Source organism: Dendropsophus ebraccatus, chromosome 2 (genome assembly GCF_027789765.1).
Source record: "Dendropsophus ebraccatus isolate aDenEbr1 chromosome 2, aDenEbr1.pat, whole genome shotgun sequence".
NCBI lineage: Eukaryota > Metazoa > Chordata > Amphibia > Anura > Hylidae > Dendropsophus > Dendropsophus ebraccatus.
The window spans coordinates 102,521,796-102,539,738 of record NC_091455.1 but is presented as its reverse complement, the minus strand read 5'-3'; the positions used below and the strand labels follow the sequence as shown (position 1 = coordinate 102,539,738).

Sequence of the window (17,943 nt, the reverse complement as noted above, 5' to 3'; positions counted from 1 at the left end):
CCACACACACCAGTCCTCTCCCTCTGTATACAGACCCCACACACACACCAGTCCTCTCCCCCTGTATACAGACCTCACACACCAGTCCTCTCCCCCTGTATACAGACCCCACACACCAGTCCTCTCCCCTGTATACAGACCCCACACACCAGTCCTCTCCCCTGTATACAGACCCCACACACCAGTCCTCTCCCCCTGTATACAGTCCCTACACACCAGTCCTCTCCCCCTGTATACAGAGCCCACACACACCAGTCCTCTCCCCCTGTATACAGACCCCACACACACCAGTCCTCTCCCTCTGTATACAGACCCTACACACAGCAGTCCTCTCCCCTGTATACAGACCCCACACACACCAGTCCTCTCCACCTGTATACAGACCCCACACACCAGTCCTCCCCCCTGTATACAGACCCCACACACACACTAGTCCTCTCCCCCTGTATACAGACCCCACACAAACCAGTATCCCCCCCCCCCCACCTGTAGATATTAGAGCTCCCTTGCTCTGTCTCTCAGTATACACAGTGTATAGTGCAGCAGATCACTGTTTCCAGCTTCCTGCTTCTAACCCAAATGGAACTCAGCCCCTTCCGAAACAAGCCCCGCCCCTCCATGCTGATGTCACACTGAGTGGAGAGGACACACTCCAGCATCCGGATATCACATTGCTGAGCATCTATGTGCCTGCTGTCCTGCTGCCCTGACTGCACAGCCTGCCGCCCGCCCTGCTGCTGCTGCTGTACTACTCAGTAATGACTCTCCTGTATACACAATAAAAACTTCTGCTGGGGAGGGGGATGTGTGTCACTTCAGCCCTGGACCAGATGCTGTACACATGTGACCACCTAGTCTATACTGCATATAAGGCCACCTGGCTACTGTGTTATATGTGACCTGCTATTCTATAGTATACCTGTATAGACTAATGAGGGAGCACCCCATATGTATATGAGCCTGTGCAGCTCTTATATCATGTTATAGGATATACATAAGCCTGTGTAGCTCTTATATCATGTTATATGGTATATATGAGCCTGTGTATCTACTATATCATGTTATATTGTATATATGAGCCTGTGTATCTACTATATCGTGTTGTGTGATATAAATGAGCCTGTTTATCTGTTATATCATGTTATATAATATATATGAGCCTCTATCTACTATATCATGTTACATGATATATATAAGCCTTTATATCTACTTTATCATGTTGTGTGATATAAATGAGCCTGTTTATCAGTTATATCATGTTATATGGTGTATATGAGCCTGTGTATCTACTATATCATGTTATAAAGTATATACAAGCTGCTTTATCTACTATCATGTTATACGATATGAGCATCTATATCTACTTTATCATGTTATATATGAGCCTGTGTATCTGTTATATCATGTTATACGATATATATGAGCCTCTATCTACTATATCATGTTGTATGGTATATATGAGCCTGAGTACCTACTATATCATGTTATATGATATATACATACTGTATACTGTGTGAGCTGCTGTGTCTACTATAGCATGATATATGAATACAGCATACATATATATTGTGTGTATGTCTCCAGCACGTTTCCTTACAGCTCCTGGATGTCACTCATCAGGATGTTGCTGGTGCACCTGTAGACCCCAGCCCTCCTGTGTCACATTCTCATTGTATGGAGACAACTGCTGTGTGGCCCAGCAGGCTGTTCCTAGTGATCTCTCCACACCTTCCTCTTTGAATCCCCAGGCAGCTGCAGTGTAACTTACCTGTCGCTTCTTTCTGCTTACAGTGTGACTTGGCTGTATTGAGAGCACTTAACATCTTTACTAGAAAACCTATCCTGAGAGCATGGCACTCAACGTAGGAAATGAATCCAAGACTGTGTCGGATAACGGCAAGTCCAGAAAAGTGGCCCTTATCACTGGGATTACAGGACAGGTAAGGAGTCTCTTATTTGACACCTCAGTTAATTGGTCATGTAGTAACATAGCTAATAAGGTAAAAAAAAAGTCCATCAAGTTCATCCTACAGAAACTGTACTGTATTTCTCCAGAGGAAGGCAAATCTCTTATGAGGCAGATGCCAATTTATCAGGATAAAGCCCTGGATCACATGTAATATTGTAATATTATATTTTTCAAGAAATGCAACCAGGCCTTCCTTAAATTTATTGAATAAATTAGCTATGACAATATCATATAGCAGAGAGTTCTCATTGCTCGTACAGTAAAGAATCCGCTTCTGTGCTGGCGGTGAAACCTTCGTTCCTTTAGACGTAGAGGATGTCCCTTGTCATGGTTACAGGCCTAGGAGTAAAAGGATCTCTGTACTGTCCATTCATATATTCGTACATTGTAATCAGATCGCCACTAAGATATCTTACTTCTAAACTACTGTAAATATCCGCAAGCTTGATTACCTGTCTTGGTACTGTAACCCACCCATTCCCCTAATGACCTCAGTCACCCTTCTCTGCACTTGCTCCAGTTCAGTCATGTCCTTATATACAAGTGCCCAAAACTATACACAGTATTACATGTGTGGCCTAATCAGTGATTTGTAAATATTCTACTCTGTAGCCCCTCTACAAGGTCATTAATAAACATATTAAAAATAAGTGATCCCAACACTGACCCCTGCTGTACCTACTGTGACTATCAGAGTATGCCCCATTGATGGCCACCCTCAGCCAGTTACCCATTTACGATGTGACTCCATTAGAATCAATGGAGCCACGTCATTCAGTTTCCCCCAACTGGGGCGGGCCAGGCTGCTTCCAGGGCTTTAGCCCTGGCCCGGTACCCGTGAATAGAATGGCAATACACACGGGAACCGGGCCGCAGTTTAAAAAAAAAAGGACCATGGCATCGGCTTCCCCATGCCGGTGCCGTTCTTTACATGGGTAATACTTTAAGGGTGAGCTCCAACATATCAAGTTCACTGTGTATTTTACGCTCTGAGTTTCGCAGTAAATCTGTAATTTTAAGGTCTATGGCCCTGCTTTCTCGCTGTGGTTTTGTGTTCCTGCTTACCTGCCCATGCTTACTTGTGCTCCTGCTTCAGTCTCTGGGCCCCATCACTGAGTTGTTCTGCCGTAGCCAGTAATTGGCTGAGCGGGCTGTCAGTAAGCAGGGACCTTGAGACTGAAGCACAAGTGTCACCAGGGAGCGCAGGCAGGTAAGTGTTTGCTGTTTATAATTTTTGCCAGCAGCTAATCAGTTAAATATGGTTTTGACTTCGTTTTTGCAGCTGAATGAAAATTTGCTGTGAGAATGCAGGGCCATAGACTGAAAAGTTACCAAATATCACAGCAGCTTTGCCAAATTTACCAAAAACTAAAATGGGACATGAACATACCTTTTTCCACATTTATACATTTATATGGCTACAAAAGTGAATCATCAGGTACCATGGATAGAATGGCGCTGGTGCCACAGTCCTTTTTTTGAACCGCGGCTTGGTTCCCATCATAGAGGGGTACATTTGCTTTAAGCATCAGCATTTCTAATTTGATAAAAATGAATGCCTGCATTGCCAGTAGTTAGCCAGGCTTCAGGTGTAGTTTTGTTTTGTTTTTTTGGCAAAAAAAAAAAAGCATTTATAAATTGCTGTGGTATAATTTCCACCCATCCTGCTCAAAGAGCACAACTTAGTAGTGATGAGTGAACTTCAGAAAAGCGTCCAGATTCGGCCATGTGGCCGAGCGCAAACGCTTTGTATTCAACGCCCTGTGGCTGGTGAAGTTAGATGCCACCCTAGGGAGTTAATGCAGCCACAGGTTGTATGCAGATTACTAGCATTGTGTAGAAGAGCACCTTTAGGGCCTGTGCACACAGAGCAAAAGAGCATGAGAAATCCCATTGAATCAATGGGACAGGCAACATTTCAAGCGGTGTCCGCGGCACTGGCTCCACTTGAAATGTCTGCCTATTTTGCTCTGTGTGCACGGGCCCTTAGGGTAAGATGTCACTGTGCAGCTATTGCATGCAAACAAAGCACAGCCTGCATGCATCTTAAATTGATATACTGCAAATTTTAAAATCTACTTTGCAGGTAATTTTCAGTCATAAAAATTTTCACTGTGTGTAGATGAGATTTCAAAAATTCAATCTAGTTTGCGGGTACTGTAGTATGCAGTGCGAGTTTCCACCAGAACAAATCCACACTTATTCCATCTAGTGTGCATTTACCTTAAGATGTCTGGTTGTTCAATAAGCTAATCATAAAGTTCCCTATGTTTGGACCCCTATCTATCAACTGTAATATGTGGGGAAACCTGTGACGAGAAGAATACAGTACCCCATCAGAAATGCAGATGTGGGAACACAGCACAATTTTGCCCTGCTTTTCCTGTGTCTCTGCCACAAATTGAAATTGCTGCAAAAAAAGGCATTTACTGAAATTTGCATAATCATTGTAAAATAGTGGCTTTTTGATGCAAAACATTGGAAAAAAACTAAACCGAGGATGTGCCATCAATAACAATGAATTTAAAGGGATTGCACAAGTGATTCAGCCATTGTTTATCCAGATCGGCTGCATGTCTGATTGAGCCATGTAATGGCACTGCAAGCGAACACCAATCCCACTGTTCAGCACTCATTATCAGGGCAGTGTCGGCCTGTGTAAAAGAGCTGTTAGGGTTTGTTTACACATATATAATTTGCTATGTATTTTACACGGCAGATTCAATGGTGCTAATTTAGTTATTTATTTATATTGGTTAAAGCCTGAGTATGAAATCTGCACCATCAAATCTGCAGCAGATGTAGTACCTCTGGACGTACCCTCACACTGCAGTTTTGTGTAGGTGCTGCCATAATAAATACATATGTATATAACCCATACTCCCTAATTCTTTAGCAACCATTTCATGGCTCCTGGTACTCTCAGCTTCATGCAGGAAATGCCTGTTCAGCCAGGGCCGCTTCTGCCATGAGGCAGAATGAGCTTTCTGCCTCAGGCTGTAGATTCTTTCCTCCACTAGGGGGCGGCACAATCCCTTACTTTCACTTTTACTACAGGCACATCCCCAGGCACCCCTGCCACATCAGGCCCCCTCTTTATAGCTCCATGACCGACAGCATTGTCACTGGGGGCAGCTGTCTTCTAGCTGCTGGCTGTCTGTGCCGGAGCAGAGAGAAGGGGGAGGCAGGCCCAGCACAACAGCAGAGCCCACACACAGCAGGTATGACTGGAAGTATGCGTGCCCTGTCCCCTCCCATACAGCCTCATCTCCTGACCCCTTCACTGCTGGCCTGGGATGTGACATCTGCTAGAGAAGAGACAGACACAGGAGGTTAATGTGTGTGTGTGTGTGTGTGTGTGTATACAGCATATGTGTGTGTGTATAAACATTATGTGTGTGTATATATATATATATATATATATATATATATATGTGTATGTGTATGTGTGTATCTAATCTGCCCTGTATGTACAGTACATGTGCCCTTTATAAGTATAGAGTGATCTCAGTAGCTGAGCCCAGTCTATGCCCAGGGTTGCTAGCTGCTATCTGTCACCAATGACTGGCATTCTGTTGTGTTATTAGCGCCCCCACATTGAGCCTGTACACACATTCACCTTGCTGGGGAAGCAATAAAAAATCCCTAGATGCCATAGTTATAGCCGCACACTGTAATAATACCATAATAATCAGTATACACTACTTACATTATTAGTGCAGTGTATTGTTTAAAGGAGAAGTCCGGCGAAAATTATTTTTTTATATGTTATTACTGATGGAAAGTTATACAATTTTCTAATGTACATTAATTATGGGAAATGCTCCTATACTGCTATTTCCCTTAATTTAGTGTACCAGGAAGTGTTAGAATTCTCTCAGAAGCAGTGACGTCACGACGAAAGGTGTAATTCCTATGGAGTGTCCAGCAGGGGGCGCACTATATATATATAGAAGTCAATGAGTACCAATGACTTCTATATATAGTGCGCCCCTGCTGGACACTCCATTGGAATTACAATGGATGTGTATGTAATGTAATATACAGTGTTTTTGATTGAATACATTTATGAAATACTTTGGGGAGCAAGTGTCCTTGCTCCCCAAAATATTCCATAAATGTAATCAATCAGTACATCACAGTGAGCCCACCGCCGCTACCGAACGCCCGCCGCTGCCGCCGCTGTGGACTACTCTCAACTACTACTCTCCCCACCTGCTCATAGCATGTGCAGGTGATGGAAAAGTAGTAGCCGGGTTATATGGCTGAGATCGCCGCCGCGATGCCGCGCAGGGGGAGCTGCTCATTGCAGCTATCATCCCCCTCCTGCTGCTTCCTTACTCTATGTGATAGCTGACTTCCTGCCGGGCCGCCGCTCTCCGTTCACACGTGCTGGCGGCCGGGCAGGAAGTCAGCTATCACATAGAGTAAGGAAGCAGCAGGAGGGGGGAGCGGAGGGGGATGATAGCTGCAGTGATGAGCGGCTCCCCCTGCGCGGCATTGCGGCGGCGATCTCAGCCATATAACCCGGCTACTACTCTCCCATCACCTGCACATGCTATGAGCAGGTGGGGAGAGTAGTCCACAGCGGCGGCAGCGGCGGGCGTTCGGTAGCGGCGGTGGGCTCACTGTGATGTACTGATTGATTACATTTATGGAATATTTTGGGGAGCAAGGACACTTGCTCCCCAAAGTATTTCATAAATGTATTCAATCAAAAACACTGTATATTACATTACATACACATCCATTGTAATTCCAATGGAGTGTCCAGCAGGGGCGCACTATATATAGAAGTCAATGAGTACCATTGACTTCTATATATAGTGCGCCCCCTGCTGGACACTCCATAGGAATTACACCTTTCGTCGTGACGTCACTGCTTCTGAGAGAATTCTAACACTTCCTGGTACACTAAATTAAGGGAAATAGCAGTATAGGAGCATTTCCCATAATTAGGGTACAAACCCACTTGACGTATTTGCTGCGTGAATCAGTCTTAAAAATAAGCAGGCAAAACGCAGGTTGGCTTTATACGATTGTTCTGCATTAAAATACGCAATTGCGTATTTTTGAAGCGTGAAGCTTGTTGTTAGCAAAGCATCAGTTGTTAACAATCTGTGCGAAAAACGCATGTAGCTTCACGCTTCAAAAATACGCAATTGCGTATTTTAATGCAGAACAATCGTATAAAGCCAACCTGCGTTTTACCTGCTTATTTTTAAGACTGATTCACGCAGCAAATACGTCAAGTGGGTTTGTACCCTAAATGTACATTAGAAAATTGTATAACTTTCCATCAGTAATAACATATAAAAAAATAATTTTCGCCGGACTTCTCCTTTAAAAGATGTAAAAAAATAAATGAATCCACTGTATAAAAAAATGAAAATCAGTACTTTTCCCTATTTTTTAAATAAAAAAATGTAAACAAGAATATATATAACTGAGTGTATGTTCACACTATGGAATACGTTCCGACAATGCAGCAGACTCCACTTGAAGTTTCACCTGGTCCCATTGACTCAATGATATTCTCCAGCTGACGACAGATTGAGCTTGAGAATATCATTGAGTCAATAGGACAGATGGAACTTCAAGCAGAGTCCGCCACACGGCCTAAACTTGAAATGTTTGAGCGTATTCCATAGTGTGAACAAATCCTGAGACTATAGAAACTATATACAGTGTATATATATACAGTGGTGCCTTGAATTACGAGCATAATTCGTTCCCGGGACCATGCTTGTAATCCAAATCCACTCTTTAACCAAAGCTAATTTTCCCATAGGAAATCATAGAAATGCAGACAATTGGTTCCACACCGCAAAAATAATGATTTATTATTCTAAATAACATGTAAGACAAAAGAAACAAACATCTAGAAACAGCAGAATATGTGATATTATAAGTTACTGTACCGTAATGGAGAGGATGTGAAACACAAGGGCTGACAGAGACTGCAGGGAGCATGAAGGAATGAGCAGGACAGATGTGCGCCCATACATGCAGAACTCTCTGTCCGGGGAGAGAGGGGTTACAGCTATGGAGAGATTACCCCCACAGTCCTGTCCCCTGATGCAAGCCCCAGCCTGAAGTGGATCTACCAAGATTTGAAAGCTGAGGGAGACTTCCTGGGTCAGAGTACAGGGCTGTAGACCACACTATGCAGACCCTGTCCCTCCCCCACTCCACCTCTAACCACGTACTGGGAGCTCTTAAACCAAAGCAATGCTCTTAAACCAAGTCACAATTTTGAAAAACTGTGAGCTCTTAAACCAAAACGCTCTTAAACCAAGTTACTCTTAAACCAAGGTATGACTGTATATCTAAACTTAACAAAAACTACACTACTTTTCCTGCATGGTGAACACCATAAAAAGAATATATTCATGCAATATATTCACTATTGGTATATATGTGCTGTATATTGATGCTAGTATATATCTATGTATGTATTTATCTGTTTATGCAGTTGGCTACCTATATTTCTTAACTACTAATTGTTAATTTGTGTTCAGCCAATCACTGGGTTACCACTGTGGCCAGTCATTGGCAGGCAGTTCCTACTGGGTTGCCATGTCATCAGAAGCAGGATGAGGCAGAGAGGACCATTGCTTTCAGATAGCAGCAGGTCAGTAAGTGTTATCTTTTTATTTTAGCAGCACCTGGGGGCATTTCTAAAAAAATGCAACCACTTTATTAACCCCTTAAGGACCCATGACGTACGGATATGTCATGGAATCCTGTCACTTAAGGACTCATGACGTACCTGTACGCCAGTGGGTCCGGCGGCGCTATGAAGTGAGCTTAGGAACTCAGCTCACTTGATAACAAGTGGGGACAGGCTGCTATATGCAGCCAGGTCCTCACTCTTAATGATGGGCTGCAGCACTTAAATCAGAGATGGGAGCTCCTGTCACTGTCCGTTTGCAGTGTGATACATGGGTCCCAATCGTTGTAACTGACTGATTGAGGTCTCTTACCTCTTCCCTGGCAGTCAGATTGGGGATCCCTGCACTCCACAGGCAGGCTCTATGCAATGATTGCAGATTACATTGATCATTGCTATGCTATCGCATAGCAATGATTAGTTTATTAAATCCAATGTAAAAATGTAAAAGTCCCCTAAAGGGGCTTAAAAAGTGTAAAAAATAATTTTTTAAAAAAGTTTTAATAAACACACCATAGCCCCTTCCCCAATAAAAATTTAAATCACCCAACTTTCCCATTTTATAATTAAAACAAATAAAAATAAATAAACATATTATACACTGTAGCACGCGTAATCGTCCGATCTATTAAAATAAAACAATATTGTTCCCGCAGGGTGAACGGTGTAAACAAAAATCGGTAAAAAAAATGCTTTTTTTTTATTACATTTTATATTTAAAAAAATGTATAAAAAGTTAATCAATAAGTCCGATCTACACAAATTTGAAACTAATAAAAACTAGAGATCATGGCGCAAAAAATGACGCCCTATACAGCCCTGTAGGTGAAAAAAAAAATTGTTATAGGTGTCACAGAAGGGGCCATTGTAATCACATCTATTTGCAAAACAAATCTTTTACTGTTAAAAAAACCCCACAGTAAAACATTAGAAAAGCTATACAAACTGCATATCGCGGTATTCAGACTGACCTATAGAATAAAGAGTTAAAAGGTTATCCAGTGTTAGAAAAATATTTGTATAATGCTTCCCTGTTGGAAAACATAATAAACATGGTGTAAAGTGAAACTGCCTCAGTTGCCCCTAGCAACCAATCAGATTCAACTTTTCATTCCTCACAGACACTTTGGAAAATGAAAGGTGGAATCTGATTGGTTGCTAGGGGCAACTAGGCCAGTTTCACTTTACACCATGTTTGATAAATCTCCCCCTTATGCTTGCCCCTCCGTGCTCCTGGCAGTAACAGCCTGCTCAGCCCATCACTGACTTGGATGGGACAGTGCCATGGCTAGTTATTGTCACTCCTAAAACTAGTTTTTTTTTTTAAACAAGATGCCTATCCTTAAGAACAAGATCCATCTGGATATTGTTCATTAAGAAGATTTAAAAAAATAAATAAAAAAAAAATGTTTGTTTTTGTTTTAATCTGATGCAAAAGGCTCTGTTATCCTAGCCTTACAATTCACACTGCTCCCTCTCCAGGTCTCTAGTGCAGGGGTTTGCCAGTTGAATATCCCTGGTCTATACCATATTTTTGTGTACTCTCAGTTTTTACAGAGGAAAACACAAAGTGTTTTCTTCACAGATTCTTTAAGAAGACAAAGCTTGTGATTTGCTTAATCTCATGCCATATTAAAGGACAAGTGCCATGAAAAACTTTTTCCCAGTAATTGAAGCACATTACAAAGTTATATAACTGTGTAATGTGCTTCAATCACCTATCTGCCTCCCTTCCCTGTCTTTTCCCCCCTCCACCCCCCACCAGGAAGTGTCCTAACTCACACAGACCTAATGACTGCCGTCACTGTCACCAGGCAGCTCCTTCTTGTGAGGATGAGTCATCAGCAGGAGGGCTGCTCTAGGTCCTGTTACACCATGGCTTGCAGTTGTTCAGCCAATGGGAGCTGAGCAAGCTGAGTCACCTGACAAGGCAGGGGAGGGGGGAGGCTAGTGTAACAGGAGAAGGAGCTGAGAGAAGAGCTTGGTGACGGTGACGACAGTAATCAGGTCTGTGTGAGTCAGGACACTTCCTGGTGGGGGGTGGAGGGGGGAAAGGACAGGGAAGGGAGGCAGATAGGTGATTGAAGCATATTACAGAGTTATATAACTTTGTAATGTGCTTCAATTACTGGGAAAAAGTTTTTCATGGCACTTGTCCTTTAAGTATGTTTTTGACATTAGAAACCCTTCTTCATGGAGAGATATGTCTTACATCAATCATCTCTTGATGATTGTAGTTTCCATAAAAGTGGTTTAGGGCCATTTCATTAAAAAAAATTCCAATAGCTTAAAAATCTGTCACAACTGTGACTCTCTTTGACACATGGGCCAGGATTGCTTACGGTTGCATTTCCACATTTGCGATCATGAATGTGGCCAAAGCCATGCCCCCTTTAATTCCTCAATAGCTATGTGACGTGGCTGTTGATTCTAGCAACATCAGGTGGCTATTGATGAAGGATGCGATTTCTTGGTCACAGGTGGCCCTAAGCGAGCGCCAATCAGCAAGATTCGTGCTCGTTTGCACTGCTTTTACACAGCATGAGAAATCGAGCGGCCAGGCTGCATGAACGATCCTTGTATCATTTGGGCAGGCCTGGAAACTGACAGCACAGATATCTATATATCTATGCTTTCTGTTTACAGATCACTACCAGCGTATACTTACTATTTATGCTGCTTGTCATCTGGCATGCAGCTCTCCAGTACCCCGGCTGAAGATACAACAGTGGCTGACAACATGAGAACAGGATGGCAGATCACAAGCAGCGCTAATGGAAATATACACTGCTTGGGATCTGTAAACTGACAGCACAGATAGATATATATATTCGTACTGTCAATTTCCCTTTATCGTTATCAGACTCACATAACCCTGTTTACAGAGGAACATGTGCTGCCAATATTGATAACTTTTAAACTTTTTTTCCTGGTCCTCAGCTGATCACTGTCACTTTTACATGGGCCGATTATCAGCCAAAGGAGAGTTTCTAGCATCGTTCCTGGGCAATAAGGGCCTTTAGAGCAGTACTCTGGGAAAAAAAAATTGTTTATTTTTTTTACTGCCTACCAGTAATAACATATATTAACCCCTTCATGGTGCAGCTAGTTTGGGCCTTAAAGCGACACTATCAGCAGGTTCGGGCCAGTAAACCTGCTGATATGAGCCAGCCGCTATTTACCTCAAGATTCCCGGTCTGTAATTCATATTTCTGTTTGGTCTTGTATATGGTAGTTTTCTGCTAATTGCTAATATGCTAATTAGCAGGTTCAGGGCATTTGGGGCGTTCCCCTTGCTTCCGGAGCACCCGCTTGGCCCGCCTAGCCTGCCCCCTCCTGGTCTGCCTATTATGCATATTCATAGAAGCATAGTTATGCCGCTTTTTACGGGCTGCTTCCTGCACATGCGCCATAACAATGGCCTAACTATGCATATATGAATATGCATAGCAGGGCTCCAGATGGCGACCAAAATGGTCGCCAATGCGACTGACATCTTGCAAATGGCGCCCAGATTTATTAATCTGGGCGCCATTTGCGACTGGCCCCGGCGGCGCGCTGTCTCTTTAAGGACTTCCGCACGCTGCGCCGAATCACGTGGTGCCTCTGCGGCCGTCCGTCCAATGAATGACGGACGTGCTGGATGACGTGTGCGGGGACACGCTTCTCCAGTGACGTCATCCAGCACGTCCGTCATTCATTGGACGGACGGCCACAGAGGCGCCACACTCCTCCAGCGCCTCTCTCCCGCCTCTCCTCACCCGGCGGTTCTTCAAGTTCACCCCAGCGGCACCAAGCTTAGATAGTGGGTGAGTACAACCGGAGGGACGGCAGGGGTGGCGGCCGGCCAGTAATGTGTGTGGGGGGACCGCGGCCTGGGCGGGGGATTGGTAGTGTGTCTGTTGTGATGGCGGCCAGGTGCGGTAGTCAGTGCGTGTGGGGTGCGAGGGGGGGGGGTATGTATAGACTGCACAGTACCACTTCCCTCAGTGTGTATGTATAGACTGCACAGTACCACTTCCCTCAGTGTCTGTATGTATAGACTGCACAGTACCACTTCCCTCAGTGTCTGTATGTATAGACTGCACAGTACCACTTCCCTCAGTGTCTGTATGTATATACACTGCACAGTACCACTTCCCTCAGTGTCTGTATGTATAGACTGCACAGTACCACTTCCCTCAGTGTCTGTATGTATAGACTGCACAGTACCACTTCCCTCAGTGTCTGTATGTATAGACTGCACAGTACCACTTCCCTCAGTGTCTGTATGTATATACACTGCACAGTACCACTTCCCACAGTGTCTGTATGTATATACACTGCACAGTACCACTTCCCTCAGTGTGTGTATGTATACACTGCACAGTACCACTTCCCATATCCCATATACATTGCCACAGGGGCTATATGTCATCGGCTGCCGGGGGCTATATATATATATATATATATATATATATATATATATATATATATATATATAGTAGATCATTGCCGGTAAGATGGCAGCTGGCTGAGGGAACACACCGGCAGCAGGGGGGTATATGGTTGTCAAGTTGCAAGTTTCCATGTTGAACGTTTTCAAACTAAGAAAAGAAAGGATCTAAAGGAGGAGGATGCTGCCGTGGCCTCTGCACACAGTAAGTCCCATTTAACATAACATTAATGTTACATGTTTTAAAATGTTGGCGACCAAATATTCTATTTGGCGCCTACATTTTTCAGGTTAGGAGCCAATGGCTCCTAGGTAAATTTTTTAGTCTGGAGCCCTGCATAGTGGGCGAGCTAGGCAGGTGCTTTGGGTGCATGGGGAATGCCCCAAATGCTCTGTACCCGCTAATTAGCATATCAGCAATTAGAGGAAAACTAACACATTTTTTTTGCACATAGGCATATTTAAAATGGCCCTATTGTGACTCCTATAGCGCTTTTATTTTTTCACCTACGGGGTCGTATGGGGTGTCATTTTTTGCGTCATGATCTCTAGTTTTTATTAGTAATATTTTTTTCTAGATGAAACGTATTGATCGCTTTTTATTTATTTTTTATACAGAAAATGGCATTAAAAAAAGGCAATCCCTGCGGTTTTTTAGCGCTTTTTTTTTCACGCAGTTCACCGTGCGGGAATAGTATTGTTTTATTTTAATAGATCGGACAATTACGCATGCTACGGTATATAATATGTTAATTAACTTGATTACTTTCTATGTGTTTTATGTATGAAATGGGAAGGTGGGGTGATTTTCACTTTTATTCGGGCAGGGGCTTTGGGGCATTTTGTAAAAACTTTTATTGATTTATTTTTTTACACTTTTATAGTTCCCTTAGGGAACTATCACATTCATACATAAGATTACATACACTGATCCCTGCTATGCTATAGCATAGCAGGGATCAGTGTTATTTGTGATCTTCTGATCCAGCCTGCCTGTGGCATCCCGGGACCGCGCCAGGGCGTACATTTACGTCCTCTTGCGGTAAAGCCCAGTCAGTGAGGGCGTAAATGTACGCCCTGTGTCGTTAAGGGGTTAACTCACTCAAGATGCAATGTTTTGGCTACAAAACAGCCTGTGCGTGAAAAAGCCTGTTTTGTAGTCAAAACATTGTATCTTGCGTGCGTTGGACGTCTCATTTCCCTCACAAAAAGTGCTGTGTCATCCCTTGGATTGCTTGGAATGCTTACTAATCACTTCTGATTCGTTACATTGTCCATATATACAGATTCAATCAATATCCTATACTTTTAGTAAGAGTCTGTAGTAGAGGGTAACATCCTGAAACAATTGCCTGTGGGTGGATATCTGGCTTTGGTATTTCTCTTGTCATATCCATAGAGTTGAAATTGTGTTGCATATTGACTGAAAGGGCTACTTAATATGGTGGTTTTGGTGGTCTCTTTACAGGAGCCACCCCCTGCTATGGTCCTTCTCTGGAGGGATATCTGGCTAGTCCATGTTTCAAGACTCTTAAAGGGGTACTCCAGCGGGGGGGCTATTTTGTGATCTGACCGGTAAAGAGGTGGCTGAGAGAAAAGACGTCCACTCATCTCCTCGGATCCAACGGCGAATCCCTTATCACGGCGCTCCAGTCCCTGGTTCCCGGACGCTTCCTGGTGTCTGACGCGGGCTCGAGACGTGACGTCTCAAGTCCACTCAGCCAGTCAGTGACAGAGACGAGATTCGTTTTAATTCCGCTCAGATCCCGCCTCTGTCACTGACTGGCTGAGCGGGCTTGAGACGTCACGTCTCGAGCCCGCGTCAGACACCAGGAAGCGGCCCGGGGACCGGAGCGCCGCGATACGGGACCCGCCGCTGGATCTGGGGAGGTGAGTGGACGTCTTTTCTCTCAGCCACCTCCTTCCCGGCCAGATCAGAAAATAGCCCCCTCGCTGAAGTACCCCTATAAATCAGGCTCCACAGACTTTTAGCATATTTGTATTTCCCCAGGGGCATTGCACCTAGGTTTTCACTGTGTTGAGCACTTTTACTAGCAGCCTACAGTGTCTTCTTTAGCTGATCTCCCAGGTCAGTGATTGCTTCACAGTGGTTCTATACCTGTAGTGGCATTCAAATCTCTTACATAGTTAGTTGTTTCATGTAAACGCACCGTTAAAGAAAAATGTTTAAAAGTAGGTTAAGGCTATGTTCACACTACGTATATTTGAGGCTGTATAGCAACCAAAACAAGGAGTGGATTTAAAATACAGAAAGGCTCTGTTCACATAATGTTGTAATTGAGTGGATGGCCGTCATTTAATAGCAAATATGTGCTGTTATATTAAAACAACGGCTGTTATATTGAAATAATGGAAGTTATTTACTGTTGTATGGCAGCCATCCACTCAATTACAACATTGTGGGGACAGAGCCTTTCTGTGTTTTTACTCCACTCCTGGTTTTGGTTGCTATGAGGACCTGAGATGAGGACCAAATACAGCCTGAAATATACTGTGTGTGAACCCAGCCTTAAGATGCGACCCCATGAATTGTGTTCACCTTTAAGTAGAAAATAATTTCCAGTATAAGGGTATAAACCCACACACCGTATAAGCAGCGTATTTACTGCTGCGATACGCAGCAAATACGCAGCAAAAACGCAGCAGATTATATCTAAATAACTGAACACAGCATCAAATCTGTACCAACAAATCTGCTGCGTATTTGCTGCGTATTTGTTGCGTATCTGCTGTGTATACGGTGTGTGGGTTTGTACCCTTACTCTTAATTCATCCATTTGCACGCACACACCTGGCTTGAAAGGTCAGGTTATCCTGAAAACACTGTTCTGGATCAGGAGACAAGAAGAAAGAAAAGTAAACCTGTCAACTTTGTCTATAAATGTATACAGACAGGCTGTATTTCGTGCATGCAATAAAAACACAACTGCACAATAGTAAGAGATCTATACAGACACACACAAACTGTACTGGGAGAATCCCAAATGGAAACAACTTGAACATGGCTGAACCTAGCTACAAACATTTATTTGCAAATGTCCATCAGTGTGTGGGATCTGTCATTGTCACTAGACCCTCTGTGCTGTTTTTGTCCATTGTGTTGTCTTTCTACTACCTCTCAGAGCTGTGGCTGAGTGGCAGGTAAGGAGTGTGATCACATGTTGGCAAACACGGGCTTCCTATAGCAATGCCAACTAATTGCCAGCTTACCATTTAAATACCACATAACTTTTTTATTTATGTGTGTATAAAGACTTATTTTTTTGTACTTTTAACTGGTGCCAGTTATTTTACATATAATATATTACACAGCCATAAAAATTTTAAGAAAATGTAATTTTGCTAATTTGTCGGACAATAATTTTTTTTCTGAGCTCGCTACATTATAAAACTGACATGCTAAATGTGCTTAAGTTTTTAATAGTTTTTGTTTTACTATAAAAAAATTAAAACCCTTAAAAAAATAAATAATAATAATAATTAAAAAAAAAAAATCTGTGCATCGCTATGTTCTGACCCCTATAATTTTTTTGAGGGCTGATTTTTTGCACCATGATCTGTAGTTTTGTTTTAGGACCACATCTTATTTTTTCTTCAAATTGATATGACCAAAAATCAGCAAATTTGGACCCTGGAGTTTGTCATTAACCATGCAGGATCAGGAAAGTTAGAATTCAGACATTCTGCACACACTATACCAAATAAGTTTATATTTTTTTACAGTTTTTAAGTCTACCTAGGAACCTGTTATAAAGAAGCATTCGATTGCTGATAACTGGTCAGTTTAATGCATTTGCTAGATGGGCACTCTGCTTGTAAAGTCTTTCACAAACAGACTCAGCAGAGAGGTTGGAGCTGGAGAGATATAAAAATGTAATTGTCTTTATCCACTACCTCACCTGCGATTGTAAAAAAAAAAAAAAAAAGAGGATTACAGCCAGAGTACCCCTTTAAGATTTGTAATTTTTCCTTTCATTTCTTAAATAAACAGGGTGAGTAATAAGTCTCAGGACACCCTTTTATTTTCTATATTCTAGTAGTTTTTTTGCACAATATAAATTTTCCAGCATATTTCAATGCACTGGTTAAAATTGGAGATAAAATCAGCAGCAAAAAAGTCTGCCACTTGTCAGCATGTAAATAAAGGTTTATTATTTATGGCTAGTTCCTCACTGGATGTAAAATCTTATATATACAAATAATTAGACTTTCAGGTAATCTTCAGCTCATTTCAAACCTTCAGCTAAGTACTCCATCTAGAGGTAGTTAGTGGTATAACTTTTGGACTGCTACACTTGCGTTCTTGAAGACAACTAAAGTTGTTTTAGAAATCTGTAAAACACATTACTGTAGTCATACTGGCCACTTAACTACTTGAATGTTTAATAATGACCAGCCCATTTTAGGCCTTAATGACCAAGCCATTTTCATATTTTATTAATTGCGGCCTTCCAAGAGTCATACTGTTGTTTTATGGCCCACATAGCCATATGAGTTCTTGTTTTTTGTGGGACAACCTATACTTTTTAATTGCCGCCATTTTCAGGTTCATAAAAGTTATTGATTGATTTTTATTAACCCTTTTTTGGAGAATAATAGAAAAAATTAATTTTTCTTTTTTAATATTAAACTTACGCTATTCAGTGTGCGGTAAAAATAACATAAATGTATTCTCTGAGTAACTACGATTACAGCGATACCAAATTTGCCTAGTTTTTAATTTAACTAAGGGCACAGTAGAAACTATTTTCTTGAAAAAACGACAAACTGTTGCAAGATTAATGGCGTTCGTATTTTTCTTGTGATATAGCTGTTTGTGGGATCATGTTTTGTGGGAAGATGTAT

The 17,943-nt window shown here is 42.4% G+C and overlaps 1 protein-coding gene across 2 annotated transcripts in view; it reads left to right on the top strand.

Moving 5' to 3' along the window:
* The first annotated feature begins 644 nt into the window (after positions 1-644).
* GMDS (GDP-mannose 4,6-dehydratase) overlaps positions 645-17,943 on the top strand; it is a 519,699-nt gene continuing 502,400 nt past the window's right edge. The window contains exons 1-2 of one of the 2 annotated variants that reach the window (XM_069960220.1): positions 645-745; positions 1,792-1,940. In XM_069960220.1, the coding sequence (XP_069816321.1) occupies positions 1,851-1,940 (90 nt within the window). In that variant the 5' untranslated portion in view covers positions 645-745; positions 1,792-1,850. Of the gene's footprint in view, positions 756-1,791; positions 1,941-17,943 lie in introns of both variants that reach the window. The other variant, XM_069960219.1, reaches the window with a different exon arrangement.